Source organism: Anguilla rostrata, chromosome 3 (genome assembly GCF_018555375.3).
Source record: "Anguilla rostrata isolate EN2019 chromosome 3, ASM1855537v3, whole genome shotgun sequence".
Taxonomy (NCBI): domain Eukaryota; kingdom Metazoa; phylum Chordata; class Actinopteri; order Anguilliformes; family Anguillidae; genus Anguilla; species Anguilla rostrata.
The window spans coordinates 68,432,615-68,457,507 of NC_057935.1; the positions used below are offsets into that span (position 1 = coordinate 68,432,615).

The 24,893-nt window shown below is 39.1% G+C and overlaps 1 protein-coding gene across 1 annotated transcript; it reads left to right on the forward strand.

Moving 5' to 3' along the window:
* Positions 1 to 24,849, forward strand: LOC135251766 (ly6/PLAUR domain-containing protein 1-like). Its single transcript, XM_064329520.1, has 3 exons — positions 1 to 781; positions 6,610 to 6,744; positions 23,318 to 24,849. The coding sequence occupies exons 1-3, from the start codon at positions 733 to 735 to the stop codon at positions 23,575 to 23,577; spliced, it is 444 nt and encodes a 147-aa protein (XP_064185590.1). The 5' UTR covers positions 1 to 732; the 3' UTR covers positions 23,578 to 24,849.
* Positions 24,850 to 24,893: the final 44 nt, after the last annotated feature.

A 24,893-nucleotide genomic window follows, 5' to 3' on the forward strand; every position in this document is an offset into this window, starting at 1 on the left:
TGAATATTTGAATTTACCGAAGAAAATTATTCTAGAAAAAAAGATAATAAAACAGTGCAGTGTTTGAAGACAGTGCAGTCAGACGTGCGGCCAAGACATACGTTTAATGTCTACAAAACACGTAGGCTTTTTCATATCAGAGTAGGCGATCAGGCTGCAGGCGATATAAGACACGTAGACTAGACTGAATAAAGGTCGTCATGTATCGTTCTTCAATTGGTTACTAAATTCACATTTTCTGGGGAAATGCACGAAAACTTTCCTGGCATCTATCAGTCCTCTGGGGAAAAGGCAAATGTGCTATGTCGTTTAATCTAAATAATTACGGTTTGTGTTATAATTCGTTGCATGACAAATTTGCGCAAGAAGCATTTCCATTAAATTTGACAGTTTCCCGCATGCATTACAGCCCAATGATTTCACTAGTCCTACTGAGGTGACTGTGTTTAATCCATTTTTCATGCGCACTGCCTTTTGAGTGTGGCTATGTGCGTTTTATGAAGCGCTCGGAGGTTCTTGACAACCAGCTTACGTCACGTGGTTCATTTTATACCTCAGTCTGGTGTATTTTAACTTTTAAGGTGCCATCAACTCTCAGTGCCGAACTGGCTGGGAAACGCGCAACACACAGCATGTCCAATATCCCGATCACACGGATCTTATCAAGGGCTTTGCTCGCCGAGGAAGTTCGCCAGGTCTGATGTTTCCTCTCAAACCCACACCGGGGAGAGAATGCGGTTGCTCATTTATACAACTTTCTTGGGATTTTTCCTCAAAACAGGTAGGTTAAACCGGGAGGAATCCACTTTTCTCTCCGGTGTATATCGCAAAGGGACGGATCCCGTTACGTGCTAGGTATCTCTTCTTCGATCCTCTATTGGTTCGGTTAAAGTGTAAGAGCTGCACTATTAGTCAACCAAGATCATTGTTTGCGTGCACGATCTAATTATTAGCACAATCATATTCCACTTGACTAATTGTGTAGCCTATTGAATAAATCAATGAGGTACCACACTGTCCGAAATACTATTCTCTTTTTTTGTGAATTGAGTTTTTGCTCACATAGCACTTTAAAGAAACAGAAGTTAGTGGTTGCGAGATATAGGTTAATAATGCTGTCGGTCGGTTTATTTCAATAGTCATCGTTAACAAGTAGCCTAGTCGGGATTACGAGTTTCTTCGTGGTCATAGCTTAACGACAGTCTGGCAAAGCCGTTGCAAAGATTTATGTTGTAACCACGCTATTGTAGTATAGGAATAATATTTCAGTTCACCTCTTGGCAAGACTTGCGCTCTAGCTCTGACCACACGTAGCCTAATTAGTTATATTTTTATTTTTTCATGAGTAAATGTGTCTTGTGTGTTTGGAATATGATATAGGCTACTCATAGTTTTGTAGAAAATGCATACCAATCTGAAATACATACACTGACTAACTAACTAACTAAATAAATAAATAAAACGGAATGTTAAACTTTCCTTAAATATGCCTTTCCACGGTTTTTGTTTTTGTCTCTTCCAAAGGCACTTTGTCTTCTTAAACGCGTCCATTAAATTGTGTTTACGGTTTTTTAAATGATAAAAAAGAGCCCTCCTCTCAAGATAAATAATCCTCCCTTATTTTAAATGCATATAAACGTTTAAGACTAAGATTTATATGCACAGTTAGTAGGCTACTTAAAATGCTATTGGTCGTCAGTCTTAATTCCACCGCCCCAAAGACAGACATACGGACAGACAGACAGGCACACGCTCACACATACACACACATACCACCACCATCAGCAGCATCATCGTCATCACCATTGTTATCAACCCAGCCACGACAGTCAAAGGAAACCCATATAGGCTATATATTATTAACTTCATTATCGAAGTTAAGCAACAACCTGTTAAGACAACTCAGTAAAAAAAAAACTACCTACAGCTGTGTTAGTAGTTAGGACACTGCCATTGTTCACAATAGAGGAGGGGCCAACAGAGAACAAAAAAAAAAAAAAAGTCATTTATGCATGTTGTTCATCGGTTTAGCTATGCATTCTCATTAAAATATAATCTACAGAACAGTTAAAAAAAAAGGGGGCGTGTGGGGTGGGAGGCAGAAGGGGCATGAAATGCTTGCGACATAAAAATACTGAAATAAAATATCTATGGCATGTCATTACTGTGGTTGAATTTTTATCAGCTTGGACACTACCTGAGGCCTAACAAGCAAGTGTTTGGAAGAGATATGTACTATATTAAGTAGAACCACAATTCTCCGGAGGCATTATTTCAGACTCACTGGCATATATAGCTATTTGCACAAGATTTTTCTTAGAAGAGCGATAAACAGGTATTTGCCAAAGATTTAATGACTATGAATATATCTCCATAGTTTTTTTTTTTTTTTTTCAGTCAAATTGTATACTGTATACTGCAGCTGGTGGGGACAGATCATACAGTTTTAAAACAGTTTAAACTTTAATAAAGCATATGTGGCCACACCCAAAAACATGCATAGCTTTCTCAGGGGCATGCTTGTCATCTCTTAGGTGTAGGAATCTCTAGCTTATGCTTTCATTTCAAATCCTACCCCTGACCCATTGCAATATGAACACGTAGATCTACCACTGAAACCACTGAGTAGACACAGGATTTCTTTTTCATGACAAGTAGGAGTGACACATGAAGTTACATAAAGTAACCTTAATATGACCCTTAGTCCAAAACCTACCAATCCAAAAAATATTTATCAGTGTCCCTCAAAGGAGAGCTGTATTCCTATTAGATTTAAAAAAATTTTAAAAAAAATCTTATCTAGCTAGCTTGAATGAGAAAATCAAGCAAGTTAGCTATTACTGTACCATAGCTGGCTCGCATTAGCTAGCTAACTTACCTAATGGTAGCCAAAGCTAGCTGCGAATCCAAGTTTTTGTCCTTATTGTCCCAGAGTTGGCTACAGTAAGTTGTAGAAGTCATTGATAGCTATAAAACCTAAGCAGCACTAATCAGATATTACATAGGTTTCTAACTTATCTGGTTATACGCAAATAATCTGTCCTGCTAGCTAGCTAACTTAGCAAGTTAGTGTCAACTGTCAACATTTCAAGGATTCAACCAAGTTTGAATGCTTCTTGAGCTGGAGGGTGCTTGTTGAAGGAGTTGGCTGGCAAAATAGACTTTTTTTGATGTAGTAGCAAATTCCACTGTTGCAATCAGTTCATGTAAGGCAAAAATGTAATTACGTTTTCTTTCTCTTTATAAAAACTCCTGCAAACAGTACATTTATTTATTTCTATTATATTATGTATATAGCCTATATTCACCCCCTTAGGTAATATCACTTTGTTGCATTATAAAAAATGTACAGTATATGTATGTATAATTATGTAAGCCTATATTTTAATGAACTGGAATTATCAAGCACTTTAATTAAAGGAGAAAGAAGTTGCAACTGCAAAAAACTATTTAAAAAAAACTGAAACTGAACTTGATTGTATAAGCATAACTATTTTTGACTGAGTCAATACTGTGTGGACGTACCTTTGGCAGCAATTACAGCTTTAAGTCTTTTTCGGTGTCTATCGGGCTTCTGGTCTTTTTGGATGTCTCTCAGGTTTGCACTCTTAGAAGGAGCAATTTTGCCTCATTCCTCCTGGCAAATTTGCTCTGTCTCTGTCAAAATGTTTGGGGATCATTCCAGGACAACAATTTTCAAGTCTTACCGCAGATTTATTATCAGATTCAAGTCAGGATTTTGACCAGGCCACTCAAGGACATTCACTTTATTCTTGTCAAGCCACTCCGATGTAGTTCTGTCCTTGCGTTTTGGGTCATTGTCCAGCTGAAAGGTGAATTTTCCTCCCATTTTTGAGGATTTAGCATGCACAGAAGTAAGTTCTTCTGCTAGGATTTTCCTGTGCATTTATTCATACTTTTACTTATAGTTTCCCCCTCATTACTGACAAGCTTCCCACTTCCCGTTGCTGAGAAACTTTTTTCTTAGAACGATATTCCACCATGCTTGAAAGTGTGGATGGTGAGGACAGGATAACTGGTACTGAGTTTGTGCCAGATGAAACAATTATCATGTAGACCAAAACATTCCACATTGTGATCACCTCCTGATCTTGCTGAATGGCTGTTTAGAAATTCTTTACTTTCGGAAATGCATTCAGTATATTTTTTAATCATGAACCAATATTATCATTTGTATGACTTAAGGGGAATTTGAACAGCTAGAATAATTTAGGTTTGCTGTGCAAAAAGGTTTCACCATTAAACCATCAAGATGTCTTAATTGTTGAAATTATTACTCATTTACTGTGTTGATTTATAGTTTATTTGAATTGATTTATTCTTTTATCACTTAATAGAGAAAGTACAGCCTGCAGTGCTGTTAAATGTAAGATTATTCTCTTTCAGTGGTGGATGCAATAGTGCCATTGCCAAACCTCTAACATTTTATCTTGTGGCAAGGGTCAGTGTATTCTGGAGGGTTCCAGCGGCAAGTCATCTTGACTATAGCCTATACATATCTGATGGATTTTCTTTCTCGATCTACAGTTATTTAAAAAAAAAAAAGAAGTACATTTTATTTTTTTAAAACTCTTATCCATCCATCCATCATCTATACCCGCTTCGCTTATTCCTGGCCCGAGTCCCGGGGGGGGTTAGCTGGAGTCTATCCCAGCATGCTTTGGGCATGAGGCAGGAATAAAACCCTTATATATACTTTAAATATACTACTATGTATTCTTTTTTATATTCCAGTCAGATTTCATAAAGATAGATGTAAAAATTCATGAACACCACCATTTTAATTATGAGCATTCCCAGTACCTGTCACTGAGTAGAAGTGAATGAACTGAAGCATTCGTGCTGAAGTAAAAACATTAATTCTAGTATAAACTATATTTGCATTCGACTGCATTTAGTTGGAACTTGTTTAGTATGGTAAGTGTTTGCTTTATGATTAGCCTATATCTTATGTTAGAAAACTGATTTTGATCAAGTTACTTAATATCACTAATTACATTTTGTCTCCAGAAATAGACATATTTTTGTTGATTTTTTTTCCAAAGAACTCTGACCTGAGACATCAAAATAGCAACAGATGTACTGTGTTTTCTGTAAAGTATATTTACACAGTAAAGGCTCTACTTCTGGCTGATGTCAAGCTTGGAATCTGTTTGCATGTCTCACTTTAGATGGCATTCAGTGTCTGAAAAGAAGAGAAACCTTTTTCAAAGTGTCACATAAAAAAACACTTCTATTTAGAGCATTTGTTTTCTCACCATCATCCTTGATTTATTGCATTTGTGAGGAATCGCAAAGGTACTTATATATGATTAATCTTGCAGAAAACCTCTATTTCCATGTCATGAAACAGACACTTGGGGGGAATTTGTTCCAACAGTATCGCGGTGTTAATTTTGATGAATTCAGGCACATTACATTCTTTGTAAGACTCCTTAACAGCCAAACTTAAGATGCAGTATATGCTAAACATACAGTTCAGGCTTTTTCATTTGAGACTCTTAACTACTTCATAATGTCAGCAAAAAACATTAATTGAAGACTCATTATGTTCAGACTCAACATAGAACAGTGGTGTCCTATGCTGTTCCTGGAGAACTACCGTCATGTAGGTTTTCACACCAGCCCTAACAAAGTACTCCTCATTCAGCTAGCGCTAGATTAGGGTTGAAAAGAAAACCTACAGGATGGCAGATCTCCGGGAACAGGGTTGGTTACTACTGACATTGACCTTTTTATTAACAGCCTTGTCTTGCATATTAGTGTGACACAAATGTCAGATCTCATTATCTCAAACCACCACAGATAGGCTGAGATATTAACAAAAGGTAACCCTGGCTTAAATTTATTATACACGATGAAAGACAAACCACAAGCTGTTAAAACGAATTAAAGTCTTGCTGGAACATGACACCTGAATTGGGAATATATGGTGAACTAACTTGCATCAAAAAGCCACTGTGGTGCTGAATTAGTTTCAGGCTTGTGCAGTAATGGTGCTACCCTTACTCTCTGTTCTTTGCACTATGAATTTGTGCAGTAGGCTGCTCACAGATCTACTGTAATCCGGGAATGGTGACAATAGGGTTTATTGATGGGTGTCCAAAAGAAAAACAGTGTTGTTTGCACACATCAAACTCCATCCTTTTTTTCCAAATACAGTAACTGCATAACTTACATGACAGTACAGTGCGACATTGGCTATGGTCAAAAAGATGTATTGCACCAAACTAAAACAGTTACCCCACAAATTTAGCAAAACTATCCTTAGGTTGTTGCCAAGCATGTGCAAAACCACCAGTGGAGTGCGGGAAGTTTAGTCAGCCACTATTGCGATTTCCTAAATTACTGAAACATACAATAAAGCCATGTCATAAGAATGAAATAACAACAATAGTAGTTTTTTTTAGCCTATCCAGGGTGTATTCCTGCCTCTCGCTCAATGCACGCTGGGATAGGCTCCAGCACCCACCTGCAAGGCTTCTAAGGATAAACGGGTATAGTTTATTTACAACAAAAATGAGACACGAACATATGCTAAACTGGTGTGGCTCTGACGGTATGTATTTCCTATGCTTCTTCTTTGAGGTGTTGCGCTGCAGATCCAGTGTTACCAGTGCGAGGAGGTCAAGCACAACGACTGCTCCACCCCCGAATTCATCGTCAACTGCACGGTCAACGTGCAGGACATGTGCCAGAAGGAGGTGCTGGTGAAGGAGGATGGTAAGAGCTCCGCCGGTGCGCTCGGCCGGCCCTTGTGAACCGGTCCCCGTAAAGTCGGAAATATCCGAGCACTCCACCAGGAAGTTGCATTCGAACGGCCGACAAAGTTGTAAACACCAGTGGTGAACTTGGGCAAGTTCCATGATACTCGAGTTAGCCAACTGTGAAGTGTCACTGTTAACACCCTGCTGTTACTAGTTGGTGGGCAGTAGCTACAATGTACATGGTTTTTTTTTTTTGTACCAGATAAATAAACTTTCATTTATTTATCTATCACGATGTGTTTAAGCAGAGTTGCCAAGATGGACGAGGAACGAGGAGGGGATGATGACTGTCTGCGGATGGTTCTGTCTACGAATAGCTCTCGATCGGGGCTGCCCAACCCTGTTCCTGGAGATTGCCACCCTGTAGGTTTTTTCATTTCAACCCTAATTTGGCACACCTGACTCTACTAATTAGCAGCTCAACGAGATCTCTAGCTGCTCAATGAGGTGTGCTCTGTTAGGGCTGAAGTGAAAAGCTACAAGATGGGAGATCACGGTTGGGCAGCCCTGCTCTTGATTATCTCAAAGTCTGGCATCAATCCACATTAGTGCAATCGTGCATAATTAGGAGGATCTGACTAATTGGATTTTTTACCATGTCTTTTTATTTTTGTCTGTTTCCTGTTGTGGTTTGTGTTTCCTTTGAGCAGTATTTTCAATAAGAAGACGTATTTTGTGATGCGATATATATTCTTTGCGAGTTAAGCCTTTTGCCATAATCACTTAGGCCAGTGGCTCTCGACCTCGGTCCGAGGGACCCACTGCGTATTCCAGTTTTTGTTCCAAACATAGTAACAAGCCCTGTATTTAGCTGCTGAATGTTCTTAATTGGACACTTTTACATCCTTCCGAGGACAGTTAACCCTCTTAATTCCGCATTATGCCAGAAATAGCCATACGTGCCCAAAAAAAATTAATGTCCCACATTCACAGACCAAACTTAGGATTCAGTTACAGATTCTCAGGTGCAGTTAGTTGGGTCTCATTTGCTGAGAGCGTGGAAACCTGTAACCATCTGTCCAAAAGGAATGGAGGTTGCTGACAGCTAATGGCAACAAGCCAAACGTTGCGTTGTGCTAGAATAAGTTTAGCAGCACAATTATGGTAGCAAATTTTCGACAAACCTAGTTGTTCAATAGATTGGATTTGACAAAAGTCAGCATATACAGTGGGTCCCCCAAACCTAGGTTGAGAACCACTGACTTTGACACTGCATGGTGTTATTTACTCAAGTTAAGCACTACCTTTATGTGGGGAATGATAGGTCAATTGCAGTGTGTTTGGCTGGAGTTTAAACATCAGGTTTATATTTCTAGACCGCAGAACTACATTGAAAATGAAACAGCTAGTCCAAATCTGTGACATAAGAATTAGCTGTTCCAGTTCTAATGCAGTTCTTTGGTCTAGGGGTTTAAACTTGAGGTTGCAACTGCAGAGTTGACTGGATGCAATCCAGCATATGTATGTTTGACTGAGCTGGACTAGGAGGTCCTTTGTCCGACTGTTTATAGCTCTACCAGGGAGCCATGTTTCTCAGCATTTGATCAGCTTTTTACGAGTGACATCTTCCAAACCGTTAAACCATCTTTAGGTCCTCTGTATAGGCTTATATTGGTAGATGGACTGCATGACTTGCAAGCAAGTTATTATCAGCCAAATATAAAAATAAATTGGGAAAGCATAAGAATTAACAAACATATTGTATGTTTGTGTACCCCTGAATATGCCTTACTTGTGCTAGCCTTGCGCCCCTTTGAGAGGCTAGTTAGTGTGATTTTAATGAAGACTGACCTCTTCTTGAAACTGAATTTGTGTTGCAAACAATGTTTTATGCTAGTGTGGAGATGCTAAACTTGAAGCAATTACATGGGGCACCAGATTAAAAGGCCAACATTTTAATCCTGATAGTCCTTAAGAACTGACGTATGCTTGCTCACTATTTTACTGCTTTGTTTGAAGAGTGTTATATTTAAAATATTGTACTTAGTTTATGGTGCCACCACAAATGCTCTGAAAGTACAAGCGTGAGAAGGCAATGTTTTGGGCATACATATCACTGCAATCACGTTGCAATGTATTTTTAAAAGCATACTGATTGCACCCATGAAATACAAGGAGAACCTTGTTGGGATTAAGCAGTAACCATAATTTTTAAGCGATGGAGGACTTTGCATTTATGTGTGTGTGTGTGTGTGTGTGTGTGTGTGTGAGGGAGAGAGAGAAAGAGAGCAAGAGTGACACTGATGCTATCTTTGATATTTGCATAATAAAAAAAACTATCTGAAAAATCTTTAATCTAAAAAAAAATGATTTGACTGCTGATAACAGTGAGTGATTATTTCCACATTTCTGTGACTTCGGTGCATGATAGAAATTATGTTTAAAATCACAATGTGCCTTCTATTTAAATACAAATTAATATTGAGAAATGTCCCATAGGCCACAGAAAGTTCTGCTTCCGACTGCAAAAGAAATGTAACATGCAGCAGAATGATCATTGCTTACTGCTGTAATCTGGTAATTTATACAAAATATCACCCAATAGTAGGATTATGGCAAAAATTATGTGTATCTGCAATCAAGATGTTTTGTGATGCAGTTTTTAAAAAATGTATTAGACAGCATCATCCACCTGATTAATCCTTCAAGTGGCTTGATGACTTGAGTATTTAGTTATTAAACATATGACTATGTTCCATTCTTTAGTAAATGTGCCTGAAATTAGTTTTAGTCATTCACATGTGAGGTTTAAATACACTACATTACATTACATTTATCTGGCTGACACTTTTATCCAAAGCAACATACAATAAGTGCATACCGAAGGTCATTGGAACAACTACCAAACAGGTCTGATGAGGTACAACACTCATTGTGTTAGAGTTATTCATAGCCATGAACACATTAAATCCAGTTCACACAGTAAGCATAGGCTAGGTCAGAAAGTTGTGGCAAGTCAAACTAGGACGTATGACGTCGAGCTACAACAAATAAACTGCTCATATTTCCATGTGTACTTTCTGTATAATACAAACACATACATATTAATCTCCGATGTTTAATTGTTATACTAATGTGTAATAAACGTGCTTCCAATATGCTGCATCAAACATGAACATGAGTGTAAGTGTTTGCGGTACAGTGCAGTGTGATGCTATGCTGTGCAAAGCTTCCCTCAGATGCACACACAGCACTTCAGTACAGTTAGCATAAAGGAACACTGCCTGTAAGCAGTATAATATTGCGCAGGGACACAAAACGCAGTGTTGTATAGTAAGACACCCCCACACCTGAATCGAGCCTGTCACTTCAACATGTTGTCTCTGGTGAATCTGCTTTCAAATGATCTTCCCTAACAAGGGACCTTTCTGCTGAGGAAATGCATTAAGTGGCACTCGATGAGACGAGAAATAAATTCCCCAATTTCCCCGTAAGAATTAAGTGCTAGATGGCAAGGAAGTTTAATAGACTAGAATTAAGTGCTAGATGGCAAACAATTGGGATGACTGTTGGTTAGGAGCAGGGATTTTTAAGTGTATTTTTTTTAATTCAAAAAAGTGTCCTTAAAATCTGTTGTAAGTGTTATACCATTTCCATCCAAAATATATTTTATCTGGTATAGTCAAGTGACTCACTAATCTCTGAAATTGCTGTTGTATAAACAGAGACATGGAAAGTTGTGACGATTGTAAGGAAGAGGCATAACTGAAACATTTGAATTAGAGGATTCTGGTATGGAGGACTATTTATACACATGGACATTATACAGACTGTATGTGGGGGGAAATGTTTGGTTATTTTTATATGGTGTTGGAATTCTCAAACGCCTTTCAAATCTTAGCTGGATTTCAAGTTTGTTGTATGATTATTTATTTATTTATTTTGGCCACACAGCTTGCGCAGTATTGGCAATTTAGCCATTCCGTGTCTTGTAGTCAGTTCAAGACTTTTTATGCAACTGCTATGTCTGTGCAGGTTTTAAATTGTGCTGTTGCATAAAGGTTGAAGTTTTGGTTTTGGGTCTGGTGGGGTTGGAAAAGGTTTAGACTTGGAGGAAGGTCTAGGGCTGTTTGTTAAATGTGTGTACATTTGAATTACTATGGGCTGTTGATACCAGACTTGGGTAAAATGTGTAAGTACTGGAGAATGTGGAATGTGGAAGCATTTTATTTTTAACCTTCCTGATGTCTCCAAGTAACTTTCTCGGACATTACTGTTATTGTTTGAATTTTATGTTATTTTCGTTAGCAAATTCCTAGTTTCATACGATATATTTGGACATCTGTCTGCAATCTATTCTTGTAGTTCCATTGTTAAATATAATTATTAAACTATTGTTTGGAATACATAGAAAGACTGTACTAAATGGTCTCATTTCAATACTTTACATAGCAGGAGCTCTGATATTATATATTGTACATTACATCTACAAATGCTGTACGTACAGACTGTAAGCTCTTATTTATATTAAAGTTTTATCAAATGCTCAGACTTTCTTGAACGTAGATGTACAGTTTGTACACACAGTATATGAATGATGTTGCACACTGTAGAGGACACTGGAAAATAAACTGGAAAATATTGTGAAATATTTTGTAGTGTATTCCAAGAGAATAAATCTAGTACTTTCAGCACACATTCAATTTGAAGGTGTTCATGGCTGCCCACACAGGTCACGATAGGTGAAAATGCCATTAAATTAGACAAAATTAATTTTAACAGAGTGTAAAATATGATTGTGAGTAAAAAAATAAAACAAGACCAGGTCAAAACCTAGTATGTGGTTGGACCTAACACACGTGATCCGGCCGACCAATGGTGTAACTTCATAACTCGGCCGACCAATAGTGCAACTTCATCACTCAGTCACAGACATTCGCGTTTGTAGGGCTGGCCACGCTGTTGCGGTCCAGCCAAAAAGTATACAGATGATTCAGCTTATTCAGGAGGTTGTTTAATAAAATGTGAATTTGAGGCAGGCTGATTTCTGTACATATTGGATAAAAATGTGGTGGTGCTAGACAAAAATAAATAAATCAAATCAAGGACATTGGTGTCAAACTGGTTCATTTATTAAAATAAAACCGAAACAGACTTTGATTAGTGTCACATTCAAATGAGTTGCTGTCTACAGTGAGAAACTTGTTACGCGCACACGGTACAGTCATCACATGATAATGCCGTTGACACCATCAATAATTCAGTTGTTTTGGATTCTGGGTAGCATGTGAATGAATATGAAGGCCCTAGCCGATAGTTTACAGATTTGCCTCATGGCCTGGAACCGACTTTAGTGTGCAGGTGAGATTATGTGGATCATCTATGCTACCTGCGTAGCATGTGTGCAGCACTGCTGGCAAAGACGCTTCATGCAGACAGAGCTTTGCAGGAGAATGAAAATCTTCTGCATCAATGTGAAACCATTGTAGTTGCTTCTTTACCTGCATCTCATTGGTCCTGTAGCTAGCGTTGTCAGTGAGCGGAGGTAAAGTGGCCACTGAACAAGCTACTTATGCGTTTGGAAACTTGCCAGCTAAACTCCCCCCCCCAGTTCTCCATTACTACCCCACACCTCCGCATCCCTCCTACCTCTGCTTCTCGATCACTACGCACCAACCCCTGCCTGCCCCACAATCTGGCATAGGGCAGCACAAAGGCTAGAGCTAAAGTGTGGCTTTAAATGACTAACTGTGACTCATTTGAGGTACTGTAGTATGCTTCTGATGGAGTTGCCACCCCATTCACCTAAAATGGATGCCACCTCATTCACCTAAAACTCCCCTCTGGGATCCTCTGCATTGGTAAGTGGATCATTGTGTCCTCACCATGCCCATAAACACTCCAGGAGCATCTGCAATGGCAAATGAAGCACACATGAAGTACTGAACTCGTTAACTGAAAAACATTTATACATTTTTTGGAGTACTGAAAATTAGTTTTGAAAATTGGTCACAGCTGCCCTGCTGCAACTCTTCAGCTGCAGAGCTCCTGGTGTGCAGGCGTTGGTGATATCATCCTCCAACGATAATTAAAAAAATGAAAATGGAAACAATTAAAAGCTCTTGTGGGTTTGGCCTTGGAACCAGAACAACTAAAAGTATTTTCCACGCTTCCACGCAGTAAAATATATCTGGTGTTATTTAAACTCTTAACAGTGTTAATTCAACTCTTAGCAGGTAACAGTTGATCCCACATTCTAGAGTGGAAGCAAATGTTATCCACTGAGAGCTGTGTTAACACTGTTGGAGTTGAATTAACACTGGACATTTTACTGTGTAGTCACAATGATTGTCCAAAATGTATCTATCTGAATTCATGCAGTGAAAAAACAGCAAATATTACTTTCATCACTTTTGCTTTGGTTGAAGATATTGGAAATGGCAACGGACCAGGAACTTTAACAAGCAGTTTGCCCACAACCAAGGAAGATGATTTAGAGGTGTGCCTAACGTGCACTGAATGCACGGATGCTGTGGGAAAAGTATTGATTAGAAAATATGTGTCGGTATTGAGTGGGAAAATCCCGTTTGCTGGCCTTGCTGGAGGCTATGAATGCAAGTCTAGGGAGTACTGGTGGAATGGGTGATTTGAGTGAAATTATACAAACTGTCAATAGCTTCAAGGGGGAAAGGAAGAAAAAATAACAGTTTAAAAAGCATAAAACAATACACTATCTACCATTTGGGCTTGAGAGCCTAATTATTTGCTAATAATGCTATTTAGACGTTTGCAGGAAAAAATCAATAAACCTCTTAAAGCAAGTGCAATGACAATTAGTCACAGTGCGTGTGGGTGATCATATTTTTATTTATTTATTTATTTATTTATTTTTAATGCTCTCAGAGAAATGTCACCATGTTAATGTCTTTAATTGAGCCGGCATTTTAGACGTCTTTTGACCGGAGAAGACGAGAGTTCGCGCACGGAAGATATGCCTGCCAGCGCTGTCTCTGTCTCTCACTTAAAGTGCTTTGACGTTTTCAGTTTTACAGTCCATGAGTTTAGAACTGGGATTATGTCCCTTTTCCATTCATCGCGTCATTATTTCAGAGTGCATTCGAATGAACTGTTTCTCATTAGTTGAGCATCATCCTCTTCCACTTAGGGAAACAAGTACAGTGGTGACTTCAAGACAAACCAATAAAATATGAAGAAAAAAAAAAAAATCAGATTGGCCCACAATCTCAGATTTCTAGTTCTCAGAAAATCAAATCAATAAATCATCATGCCCAAATTATCAGACTCTTAATAAGACTGTAAAGCAAATTAAATGGTCTGCAGTTCCATCTACCTCACCCCCTAACATCATCTCAAAGCTTGCTGTAACTGCTCATACCACGGATATGCACTTTCCACTGGACCTACATTTTTTTCTTTGTCTTACATGGTAAATAATTTATATGAAATAGTGGAGAACTGCATGTATATCCTGCTGGCTATTCTGGGCATATTCTGGAATGTTCCATCCTATGCAAATTAATATGGAGGGTGCATCGAGTTACCATACAGCAGAGAACAGTGTTCCCTAAAATATTGTTGTGAGCATTAGGACTCATTTTACCAGAGAAGGTCCAGAAAAGATGTGAGTTAAAGCCTTGTCTCTGTTTAACCTTCTTTGTTCTGTGCTGGTTTTGCCTAATTTGAAGTTTTTTGGTTTCAATCCTGGAATGAATCAGTATTTTTCCTCAGACATGTTTGACTCAAACATACTTTTGTACTCTAATGTGTTATAGCCTGTTAATTTTATAGTCACGGTCGGATAACTATAGAATAACATACAGAACATAAAGAAGTGTAAACAGTGAAACCAAACAGTAATAATAATATGGCCTCAGGGACCACCATTCTTTCATGTAAACAATGACAAAAATATTTTTATTAAGGTCAAACACACTGTGGTTGTGATTCAGAGATTTAGGACAGTGTCACTGTTTTTCAGGGCGGGCATTCAGTCTAGCTACTTCAGTGATTTGTCCTTAGCACTGAGTGGGCTAATTCAGAACATCCCAGGGATGTGCTCAGTTTGAAAGAGCGGATAACCTGAAATGGTTTTGCAGGTATTCAGTCGGTAAAGTACTGAACGAAGTCTTATAATGAATAACCCATCAGTGTGCTGAATGGACAGCTTAATAGAATTTTAATTAGATTTTTTGGCAGCAGTAGTCACTAGCACAAGGGTGTGTTTTTGTAACAGTTCCTTCGCCAGCATGTCCTATGAAGAGAAGCAAACAACTAATGATAGTTTGATTACAGTGAGTCGAGATCACACTAGGTGTACTTATATTCATATGCTATAAAGCTGTATTGCGTTCAAACAACACCAGCCCTTTATTTACTGTATTGTATAGATGCAGTATCTGATGCAAGGAAAGATAGTACACATGCTGTGGTGTTCTTGGATGCTTATCATAAAAGAGGCTCTTTCATTGAAGCAGGTTAGAGGGAATGCTCATTGGAGGTGGTAGCACGACCAGAGTGGTAAGAGACTGATTTATATATCAGAGGAATTCAGGCATCGGAAAACCTCTGGCAAGCACCGACAGTGTCATTTAATGTACTGGACTTTAGCCTCAGACTCAGTAGAACACCCATTCAAATCCATATCACCACTGGTGATGATATATGTCTTCGTTCAATTAGGAACTTGCTTGGTAACTAGAAAAGTGCAGCAACAATAGATTTAAAAACTAATTTGTCCCTGCTACTATTGGCCTTTTAAATAATATTAGGTAATGCTATGTTTTTTGTGTGTGAATTGTTTGTGTGTTGATTGGTGTGTGTTGCTTGTTGTTGATGTGTGTATTTACTGCTGGCTGTGCAACAAATTACCCCTTGGGGATAATAAAGATTACCTTACCTTACCTTACCTAAGGTGTATGGTGCAACTAATGATCATTGATTGAATGTTTGCACAGTTGCATTCTTGAAGTGACTGAGGAATATTTCAAGTTTGGTAATTTAAAAAGTAGTTGTATACATGTGTTACACAGGTCTCAGTTAATTATTTTTGTCTGCATGTTTAAGTATCATGGCAGTGTTGAATAAGCCCAGGACACTGACGTGTGCTTCTTAGACGGGACGCCCATTCTTGTGAGTGGTGAAGCAAATTATCTGCAGCAGTAATTTTAGAGTGTGTCCCAGGCGTGGGACAGACTGCAGTTTATCTACAATTTAAATTTGTCACAGCAGAATAAAGTTGGTGATGCTCAGCCTTCCTGAAGGCAAGCAGGCGTTCAATTTCAATTTCTCAACTTTTTTCCGCATTTGTCTGTGATTTCATATGTCTTCTCCTCCTTCTTCTCTGCATCTCTCTCTCTCTCTCTCTCTCTCTCTCTCTCTCTCTCAATTCAATTCAAATAAGCTTTAGTGGCATGATGTGTATATATATATATATATATATATGTTGCCAAAGCATGAGTAGAACAAACAGAAACATATGAATATAACATTTAACAAAATTAAGAAAAGTATACAAACAATTTATTTTATAAAAGGAGACCGTGTTATTGCTAATGTATCATCATTACTCCCTGTCCCTCAGTTTGTGGCAAGTGGCAATGTATTGCGCAGCCAAAGCCACACATTCCCGCCTCTCTCCCAAGAGGAATGGCAGCTTCTCTCCCCCTCTCTCTCTCTCTCTCTCTCTCTCTGTCTCTCTCTCTCCCTCTCCCTTTCTCTCTCTCTCGCTTTCGCTCTCTCTCTCTCCCTCTCTCTCTCTCCCCCCCTCTCTCTCTCTCTCTCTCTCTCTGTGTCTCTCTCTCTCTCCCTCTCTCTCTCTCTCTCTCTCTCTCTCTGTCTCTGCATTTTAGCCGCAGAGAGGAGCACGGTGGCTGTAGGATTGCTGCCCTGTGGCGGTAAACAAGCTGAGCTGTGCGCGCGATTAGAACCGCGTATTCCTTCTGTCTGAGACGTAATCAAATTTGCAATCATGGATGATTCAACAGCGCACAAATTTACTCCTTAATTATAGCATACTTTTAGATTTAATGCGATGTGTGTGCAAGCCAAACTAATTATCTTTATTTGCGGCAAAGCACCATGTATCACAATAATGAATTTGTACATTACGATGATATTATTAGTGGCACGGAACACCAGTATAATCGAATTTTATGAAATATGAAGGCATTCGCTGTGTGTAATTTCTGAATTGAAAAAAGAAAAAAACGCAAGCCTCTGCCTTCACCATTTCCCCAGTGTGTCATCCAAAGACAACAAATAATTTTATTAACATATCATTTTCCGAACACTGATACAGCGATATTAATGCAATTCTGTTTTCTGCTGTGAAAAGTATTGAATTATTTCCTAATAAATTTCCCAAATATCATGAATTATGTATGTCCTGCAGCTCATAAATGACATGTATTGAGTGTTGCTATTAATAGTCAGATGTTGATTGAACGCCGGAGAGCTCATGCAAATAAACAAAATAAGAACGATGAATGGTAGTGTATGCGAACATTAAATTACAGTTGAAAGTGAGAGGAGTATCAGACAATGAAGCGCGGCTGTCATAACACAATTATCTGTTAGCGGTGCAGCACAAATCTGAGAGAAGAGGAGTGTAGGAGTTACTGCAGACTACCTTCAAATTAACTCAGTGGATCCCCTTACAGTTCACATAAATGACACCGCTGATTAACTGCATGCGCAACTATTTATGATACGGTCGGCGGCACCCTGGACAAATATTCATAAACCTATTGATCTTAGCAGATGGAAGTTATACAGAATTATAAGAAGCCGAAACAAAGCCCTACATGACATGTCCGTCCCCCACAGTCTGGAGTCCTCATTCCAGCGATGTAGTTACCGGGGAGAGAGGATTACGTTTGGCTGGATTGTCCCCATAGCATTATTCTGTGTTTTTTATGGCTTTAAACCTATTCAACTTATTTTCTCTATACCTGTCTAATGTACTGTGTCGTTATTCCCAGTACATATTTGTGTATGCATTATAGCCGCCTTTTTAAGACTAGCATAATTAAAATACTACCCCAGTGAACTTTTTTTTGTGGTGAAAAGTCAGTGAACCACTGTCTAGGCGTTCATGTTATACCTTGGCTACATTTGGTTGAAAGTTTTCTAGCCGAATTGGACATAGGCAAGCTACATTTGGATCAAACCTGAGCAATATTAAGGATAACATATAATCTGTTTTTGTAAAAAATCAAATCACTCAACCTAGATTCCTAACCCCCCCCCCCCCACCCCCCTGCAACCCTGACCAGGATAAGCAGGTATGGATAATGGATGGATGGATGGATGGATGGATGGATGGATGGATAGATTTCCATCGCTCTTGATGTATAGATTCCAGCTTTTGCTCAGTGGGACCTGTGAAGACCTCTTTGTGTGAGACGTTTTATCTTGATTAAACCACAAGGGAGCATTTGCTAGTGTGGGGATGTTCTGTGTATTTCTTCCTTCCTTCCTTATTCTTTCGCCCTGCACTTGGCCAAGCCAGTGGAAGGTGTGTACACTACGTTTTTTTCTCACTGGGGTTTGCGTGTCATGTTGTCCTCGAACCCCACACAAAACATATCCAGCCATAATCATACCAGCTCAGTGCTAGTGCGAGGGAAAGAAGAAGGAAAAACATTTAAAGGATCATTTTTTCATCATCTTCCCCAGTTCATATTACCTTCCAATATTGCATTGTTGTGAATGTGCTCTATGTTCTGTTTTGCTTAGCACTGTTTTGCCGCTGATAATACCAAGCTAAGCAGTTCTGAAACAGCATCAGCATAAGGAATTTGAGCATGGCCGCGCTGCATTTACAGTATTTATAATTTGAAATGCTGTGCATTGCCCTGGAAGAGAACATTATTAATTTATGATGGCATACGTTTTAGCTTGCGCATAATTAGTTTTGGCTGTGCTGATTAGCTGTTGAAAAGAGCTCTACACAGGGGCAAGGTGATAGGCCTCAGGTGAAAAATGACACAAAGTCTAATTTTTCAGGTGTCTGATCTTTTGAATTTATTGGTTTGTCTTTGATTTGAACCAAAAACCATTGCTTTCCTAGTGAGCCTTTACCATTTCTCCAACTGTGAATAAAGTCACCTAGTGTGCTCTGTGGCACAACCTCCATGTTCTACTAATGTGTGAAAATTTCCCACAAGTGAATTCTTTTTGATATAATATTTTATAGTGAATGAACACGCGTTGCTATAAAGTAATTGTGTTTTCGATATCTGTTGATAAAATGCAGTGTTGAGCAGGAGAGTAAAAAGACTTTTTATTGTGAACACTCATGATTTAGGTTACCATTTAATTGCATCAAAATTCATATTTCAGGCAAAAAATATGAGTAGCCTTTAACTGGTGTTTTGGCCATGCTTGTCTCCTTGGTCGTCATTGGGGCAGCCAGGGGCAAAAGAGTTCAGTCATAGTCAGGGGCAGGGTTATCATAGGAAGCCTTCAATCAAAATACAGAAGTATCACCCATCTTTCATAGACAGAGAGCGTGATGTTAATACCAAAGACCTGTCAAATTTGAGGGACTTTGGAGAGATTTTTGGCGACTTTGAGGTCCAAAAGCGGACGGGTCGTCGGTCTGAGTCATGGAACTCACGAATCACACACTCGCTTGAGATTCTGGCTTGACCTGGCTGGCCTGGAGACTAAGTCTAAAAAAAAATAAAAAATAAAAAAAGGGTTACAGTTCAATCCTATATGATTGTCACAAATATCACAAATACTCCAAGTGTGGAAGACGGAGCCCTTCCAGGGCGGCAGTTATAAGCCTGGGAATACAGGTGTCCATTACAGATTCCGTGGAACCAGCTAGACAGTGACACACAATATAAGTTTGTCCTCCATTTTAGAATCCTTCAGGATGACTTTAATGTCAGTAATAAACTGGCGGGGCACCATATTGAAGAGAGAGAGGCCCTTATTGCCCCTGGGAATTAGCAGACTAGCAGTGTTGTTGTGCCTGCAAGACCAAATTGCGGTCTTCTGAAGCAATAATTGCCTGCCTATTTTGGGTGACTTCTCTCTCATTGTTGGGGACCGGTGGCTGGCATTCTTCTGTATTTATTGACTGTCACACTCCCGGGCAACCAGAAAACAAATAAATAAATAAATAAAAATGAGAAGAAGAAGAAGAAGAAAAAAAACTAACAAGAGTTACAGTCATTCACCACAATTTGTGACTTGTATCCCTCACCTACTATTCACACTTCCTCACTATGTTGAATTTATTTCCTGTTCGTTGGCACTGAAGGATTTTTAAAAAAGCTAAAAAAAATAAATAAAAAAACTAAACAAAACCGGGCAACCTTGGGTTTTGAGATGTGCTTTCAGCTTTATTCCCCGTAAGGGATGCCTTCTAGCTACACATACAAATTCATTTATTATAGAGGGAGGGAGAATTTCATCAGCAAGGGACCGTGGCATCTCACTGCTTCAGAAGGGAGGAAAATTATTATAGGGAGATATGAAAACAAATTAATTTATGTCGCCGTTGTGGCTTGTAGATTATAATGCATTTGCAGCGTGTATCCCTGTGAACTTCCATGATGATGATGGTGCTAAAGAAAATTAATGTGCCAAAAAAAGTCATTTTTATTACTATTGGCTGACTTATAGTAGCCATGACATTTTTTTTGTGGTTACCGGAATTAGAAGAAATATCTTCTTTTTTTTTTAATTCCTTTTTTTTTTTTTTTTTAGTCAAAGTGGAGGACACAATTTTGATCAATCCCAGGCCTGAGTCTGGAGATTTCCTTTTTACTGCCATGGATTGTGGGCCCGATGTATATGTATATGTATGTACTGTATGGATATATTATCTTTATCTTAATTCCAAACAGTATAGACAATAGTGGTTAATGGTTGCTATTTAACTGTGCTAGATCACATTTAAAAATGAAAGTGTCATTAATTTATTGTGATAAAATGTGATATAAAATAAAAAAGTATACTATAAGGAAGGTATGGGGTGCATAAATCATATTTCCTTCTGTGAAAAATTAAAATGAAAGGTTTAAAAAGGTTTTCATGCAGTATTTGCTGTCTTAAACAGCGATGATTCAGGGTTTCTCTTAATTTCTCTTTGATGTTACAGGCTGTTTTTTCGCAAAGTAGAATTTAGAGACAGATCTGGTTAGAAATCTGAGAGACATGGGGGTAAATTAGGAATTGACAGTGTTACAAATAAATGTCAGTACTTAAGACACGCAGGGTTAATACATAGGATATAGTTAATTCCCATTTTTTCTTGAGGTAATAGAATCCCAATCCACACTCCTTTCCAGTAGGTGGCGGTAATGCTCCTAAATGTTGGTTTCAAACCGGCATAAAACCAGAAGAAGAAGAAGAAGAACCAGTGGCAGATGAAATGGCTTTAGGACAACATCTCATGTTTGCGCTTCGAATCATGAGTTTTTTTTTTGGCAGTGTAGTATAATATTTAAGGAATTGGCCTTGTAACCTGAAATGTTGCAGGTTTGATTCCCTGGTAGGACACTGCCATCATACCCTTGAGAAAGGTACTTAACGTACATTGCCCGTAATGTCATGTAATGTTTCCCCTTTTTCGTTTGGTCAAAATGCTTTTTTCCTCCCTGACTTCAGTAAGTTTCAGTTTTCATTTAGTTTGTCCCATCTGGAGGAATTGAAGTGGGCCTTCATGGTGAGTGACTTTTAGGAACCTTGTCCCAGTTGCATTGCAAATTCCAGCAGACAAGCCCATGGGTGCCTTTCAGTACCCTGTGTGAAACCCCCTTTAGTTTCGGTTTGATTGGTGATGCAACTCTTTGTTGGTTCCCTGTGAGTTGAGTGGCTTCATGTTTATTACTTTTGGGAAGCATACCAAATGGCAAGTTCCATTCCTTGCAAGTTGCACAGCTTTGTCTCAAATTGGAAAATGTCAGTGCATTCATTTTAAAGTGTAAAATTTAATAAAAAAACGAAGTGTACATTGTTGCCAGTGTCATAATAATAAACTATTATAATAAATATAAATATCAACTTAGGTTCAATAGCATTCTGACAAATATTACTACTGAATAGTAATATCACTATAGTGTTAACACTGATTACTACTTATAATAGTAATATTACATTGTAGAAATTGTACAGTCTCTATAATGTAACATAATGTAAGCTCTTATTTTAGAATGGTTATATCGTGCCTTTTACTGGAAGGTGAAACTAGGATACATCTATTCCCTATATGTTGTGAACTTTCTGAGAAACACTGAGGGATTTAAAGCAAAATAAATGTAATTCCTAAAGCCTATTGTCAATGTGTTCAATTAAGCCATTATCTGTACATCAAATAAAGGCTTTATTAAACTGTTAATTATCACACCTAATTAAAGGGTTATTAAAAAAGGAAAATGGCGAGCAAACCTTGCTTCCTTCTTCGGTTCTGTTGGGCAGAGAACAGTTTAATCCTGGTCCTAGTGGGCTGCAGTCCAGCTCATTTAATCCTATGAATACTTAAGACCGGAGAGGGGAAACTAAATTAGTTCAATAAAGACAATAATTAAGGTATCGATGAGGTGGATCATGTGGCTAGATGGCTAGCTTGCCTGAAAGTCCATGGACCCCCCCCGGCTTGTACTCAATCAATATTTGTCCTTTGACTCGCAAATTATGTGCAAGCACCCAAAATGGGTCACGGACCTGCATGATGTGGGTCCTGGAATGAGTCTGTAGTCCACCAGGCCGGTGTGTCTCAACCCTGGTCCTGGGGACCCACGGTGTACATTGTTCTCTGTTCTAAACATAGTAATTAGCTCACTATTGTAATTAGCTGCTAATTGTTCTTATTTAGCCTAATTGTTCTTAATTAGACTTTTTTTTTAAACATCTATTGAATAACCCTCTTAAAGCCCCATTATGCCAGAAATAGCTGTGTATCCCCTTAAAAATAAATCTCCCATATTCACATCCCAGGAATTTAAATCAGTCAGACCAACTTATCTTTTCATTAACTGTGCTGTATGTACTATATGGCCAATAATTCCAGAGGTTCCATTTGAAGTAGATTCAGTTACAAACTGACAGTTGAAATCACAGTTGGCTCCCGGTTGCTCGGAGTGTGGAAAGCCGAAACCATTTGTGTAAAATGAATGGGGTTCACTGACACAAAAAAATGGCGAAACTCCCTTGTGTTTAACCACCCAGTTTTGGTGGAACACATTTTCAACGACCTTAATTGAGTAAGAGATCTGCTGTGACAAAAAACAAGCTTACGCAGTGGGTCCCCAGAACCAGGGTTGAGAAACGCTGCGCTAAGCTATGCTAGTATGGGTATTTGGAGGGTTCCTGAATGGAACTGAATTTCTCATTTTGGGTCCCGGCTGTAAAAAAAAGTATTTGTAATTTGGGTTCCCATATTAAAAAAAAAAAAAAGTTTATTCCTAAGACATGCGGGTTAGGGGCTACTTGCGTGTGTGTGTGTGTGTGTGGCGGGGGAGAGCGTGCTCGCCCAGCCTGCCCTGTGTAAATAAGGGTTAATTGATGGTGTGCATGACGTCCCGCTTCCCTTGTCTCTGTGCTTCCCGCAGGTGTGCACTACCGCAAGTCCTGCGCCTCGTCGGGAGCCTGCCTGATCGCCTCGTCCGGCTACCAGCAGTTCTGCACGGGCAAGCTGCACTCCGTCTGCATCAGCTGCTGCAACACGCCCCTCTGCAACGGGCCCCGGCAGAAGAAGCGGCCCGTCCCGTCGTCCGCGGGGTCCCCCGCGCGCCCCCCCGCCGCCGCCCCGGGCCCGCTCCTCGTTTCGCTCGCGCTCGCCCTCGCGCTCGCGCTCGCGCTACGCACGTAGAGGTCGCGGCGACCTTGGACTGGCTTTTCGGTTAGGCTGACGCCCGCATGCAGGAAAGGGAGCATCGTTACGACAGTACGCCCTCGCGTTCCTTTGCTCCTTTGACCAATCCGCTTTGTGGACTTGACCCCCTGCTGGGGTCCTAACTCCTGCCCTTATTTTCCGCTTTGTGTTCCTGTGTGTGTAAAAAAAAGAAAGAAAAAAAAAGAAAGGAAAAATAGAAGAAAGAAAGAAAAAAAGCCTTAATGCTCCTGATGTTATGATTGGGTTATGTGTCACAGATACAGCTCTTTTATCTCCAAGGGGAAAGTGTTTAAGTATCGTGGAAATATGACCTTGTGATAACTTTACAGTTACAAAGTTGTGATAGTATACTGACAGGAGCTGATTGGCATTTCAAGTCCACACACTACTCGCATACGTGGATGCTGCTGTATCTCCCATTCAACACTTTTTCTGGGAGATATTTAATGTTGCCCCTTTGCAGACATTGATTGACATTTGCACTAGCAGGGAGGAATAACTAGAGATAGCAGACTTAAATATAGAAAATCTATAAAACGATGAAATCGGCAGAGTCCTTACGGTCCATTCATTTCAATTGTTATTGTGGGAAATTTTATTGAACAAATGTCAAGTTCTATTTAACGAAAGTAAAAACTCAGTAAATATAATACCGAGTACAGAAATGTATTTTAGATAAAAATTGAATGTCTCAGCTCCCATTGAGTGAGAAATTTATTGTAGACCAGGCTGCGTGCGCCAATTTCAGCTACAGACGAAAGCTCATCACGACTTTGAGGAGTGTTTTCATTTTGCACGGAGATAACTGCCACCAGATTGGCAGCTTTAATTTATTATGACCTGGAATCCACTTTGCCCAAGCGACAAGTTTGAGACTGAGTAGCTCACTGAATCACAAGAAGAAGAGCCCGAATGCTTTAGAGCTTTTATATTATGTGCTATTTGCGAGGAAAGAGAGGCTCTTCTGCAGAACAGTTTATGACTTGGTCTGGAAAATCAACTTTTTATAATAGATTTTCTGATGCTTATTTTTATTTTGTTTCATTTTCAAATTTGCGCTTGATATTTTGTATGCCTGAGCAGTGTGAGCTGTTGTTGCATTTCAGTGGGGAGAGCAAGCAACAGCCGCTTCCCTGATTACTGCACATGCACATTCAGAAGCATTTTAATGTAAATCCATTATTATTTATTATGCTATTCTAATGTTCATTCAGCACTATGTACCGCTTAAAAAAATAAATAAATAAAAAATTAAATGTAAAATGAAAAACCCAGAGGAAAAGGATAACAAC

Excerpts from the sequence above, each read along its gene's own strand:
- LOC135251766 (XM_064329520.1), top strand. The coding sequence starts at position 733 with ATGCGGTTGCTCATTTATACAACTTTCTTGGGATTTTTCCTCAAAACA. Across the intron at positions 782-6,609 it reads GGGATTTTTCCTCAAAACAG|GTGTTGCGCTGCAGATCCAG; the intron begins GTAGGTTAAACC and ends TTCTTCTTTGAG. Across the intron at positions 6,745-23,317 it reads GGTGCTGGTGAAGGAGGATG|GTGTGCACTACCGCAAGTCC; the intron begins GTAAGAGCTCCG and ends TGCTTCCCGCAG.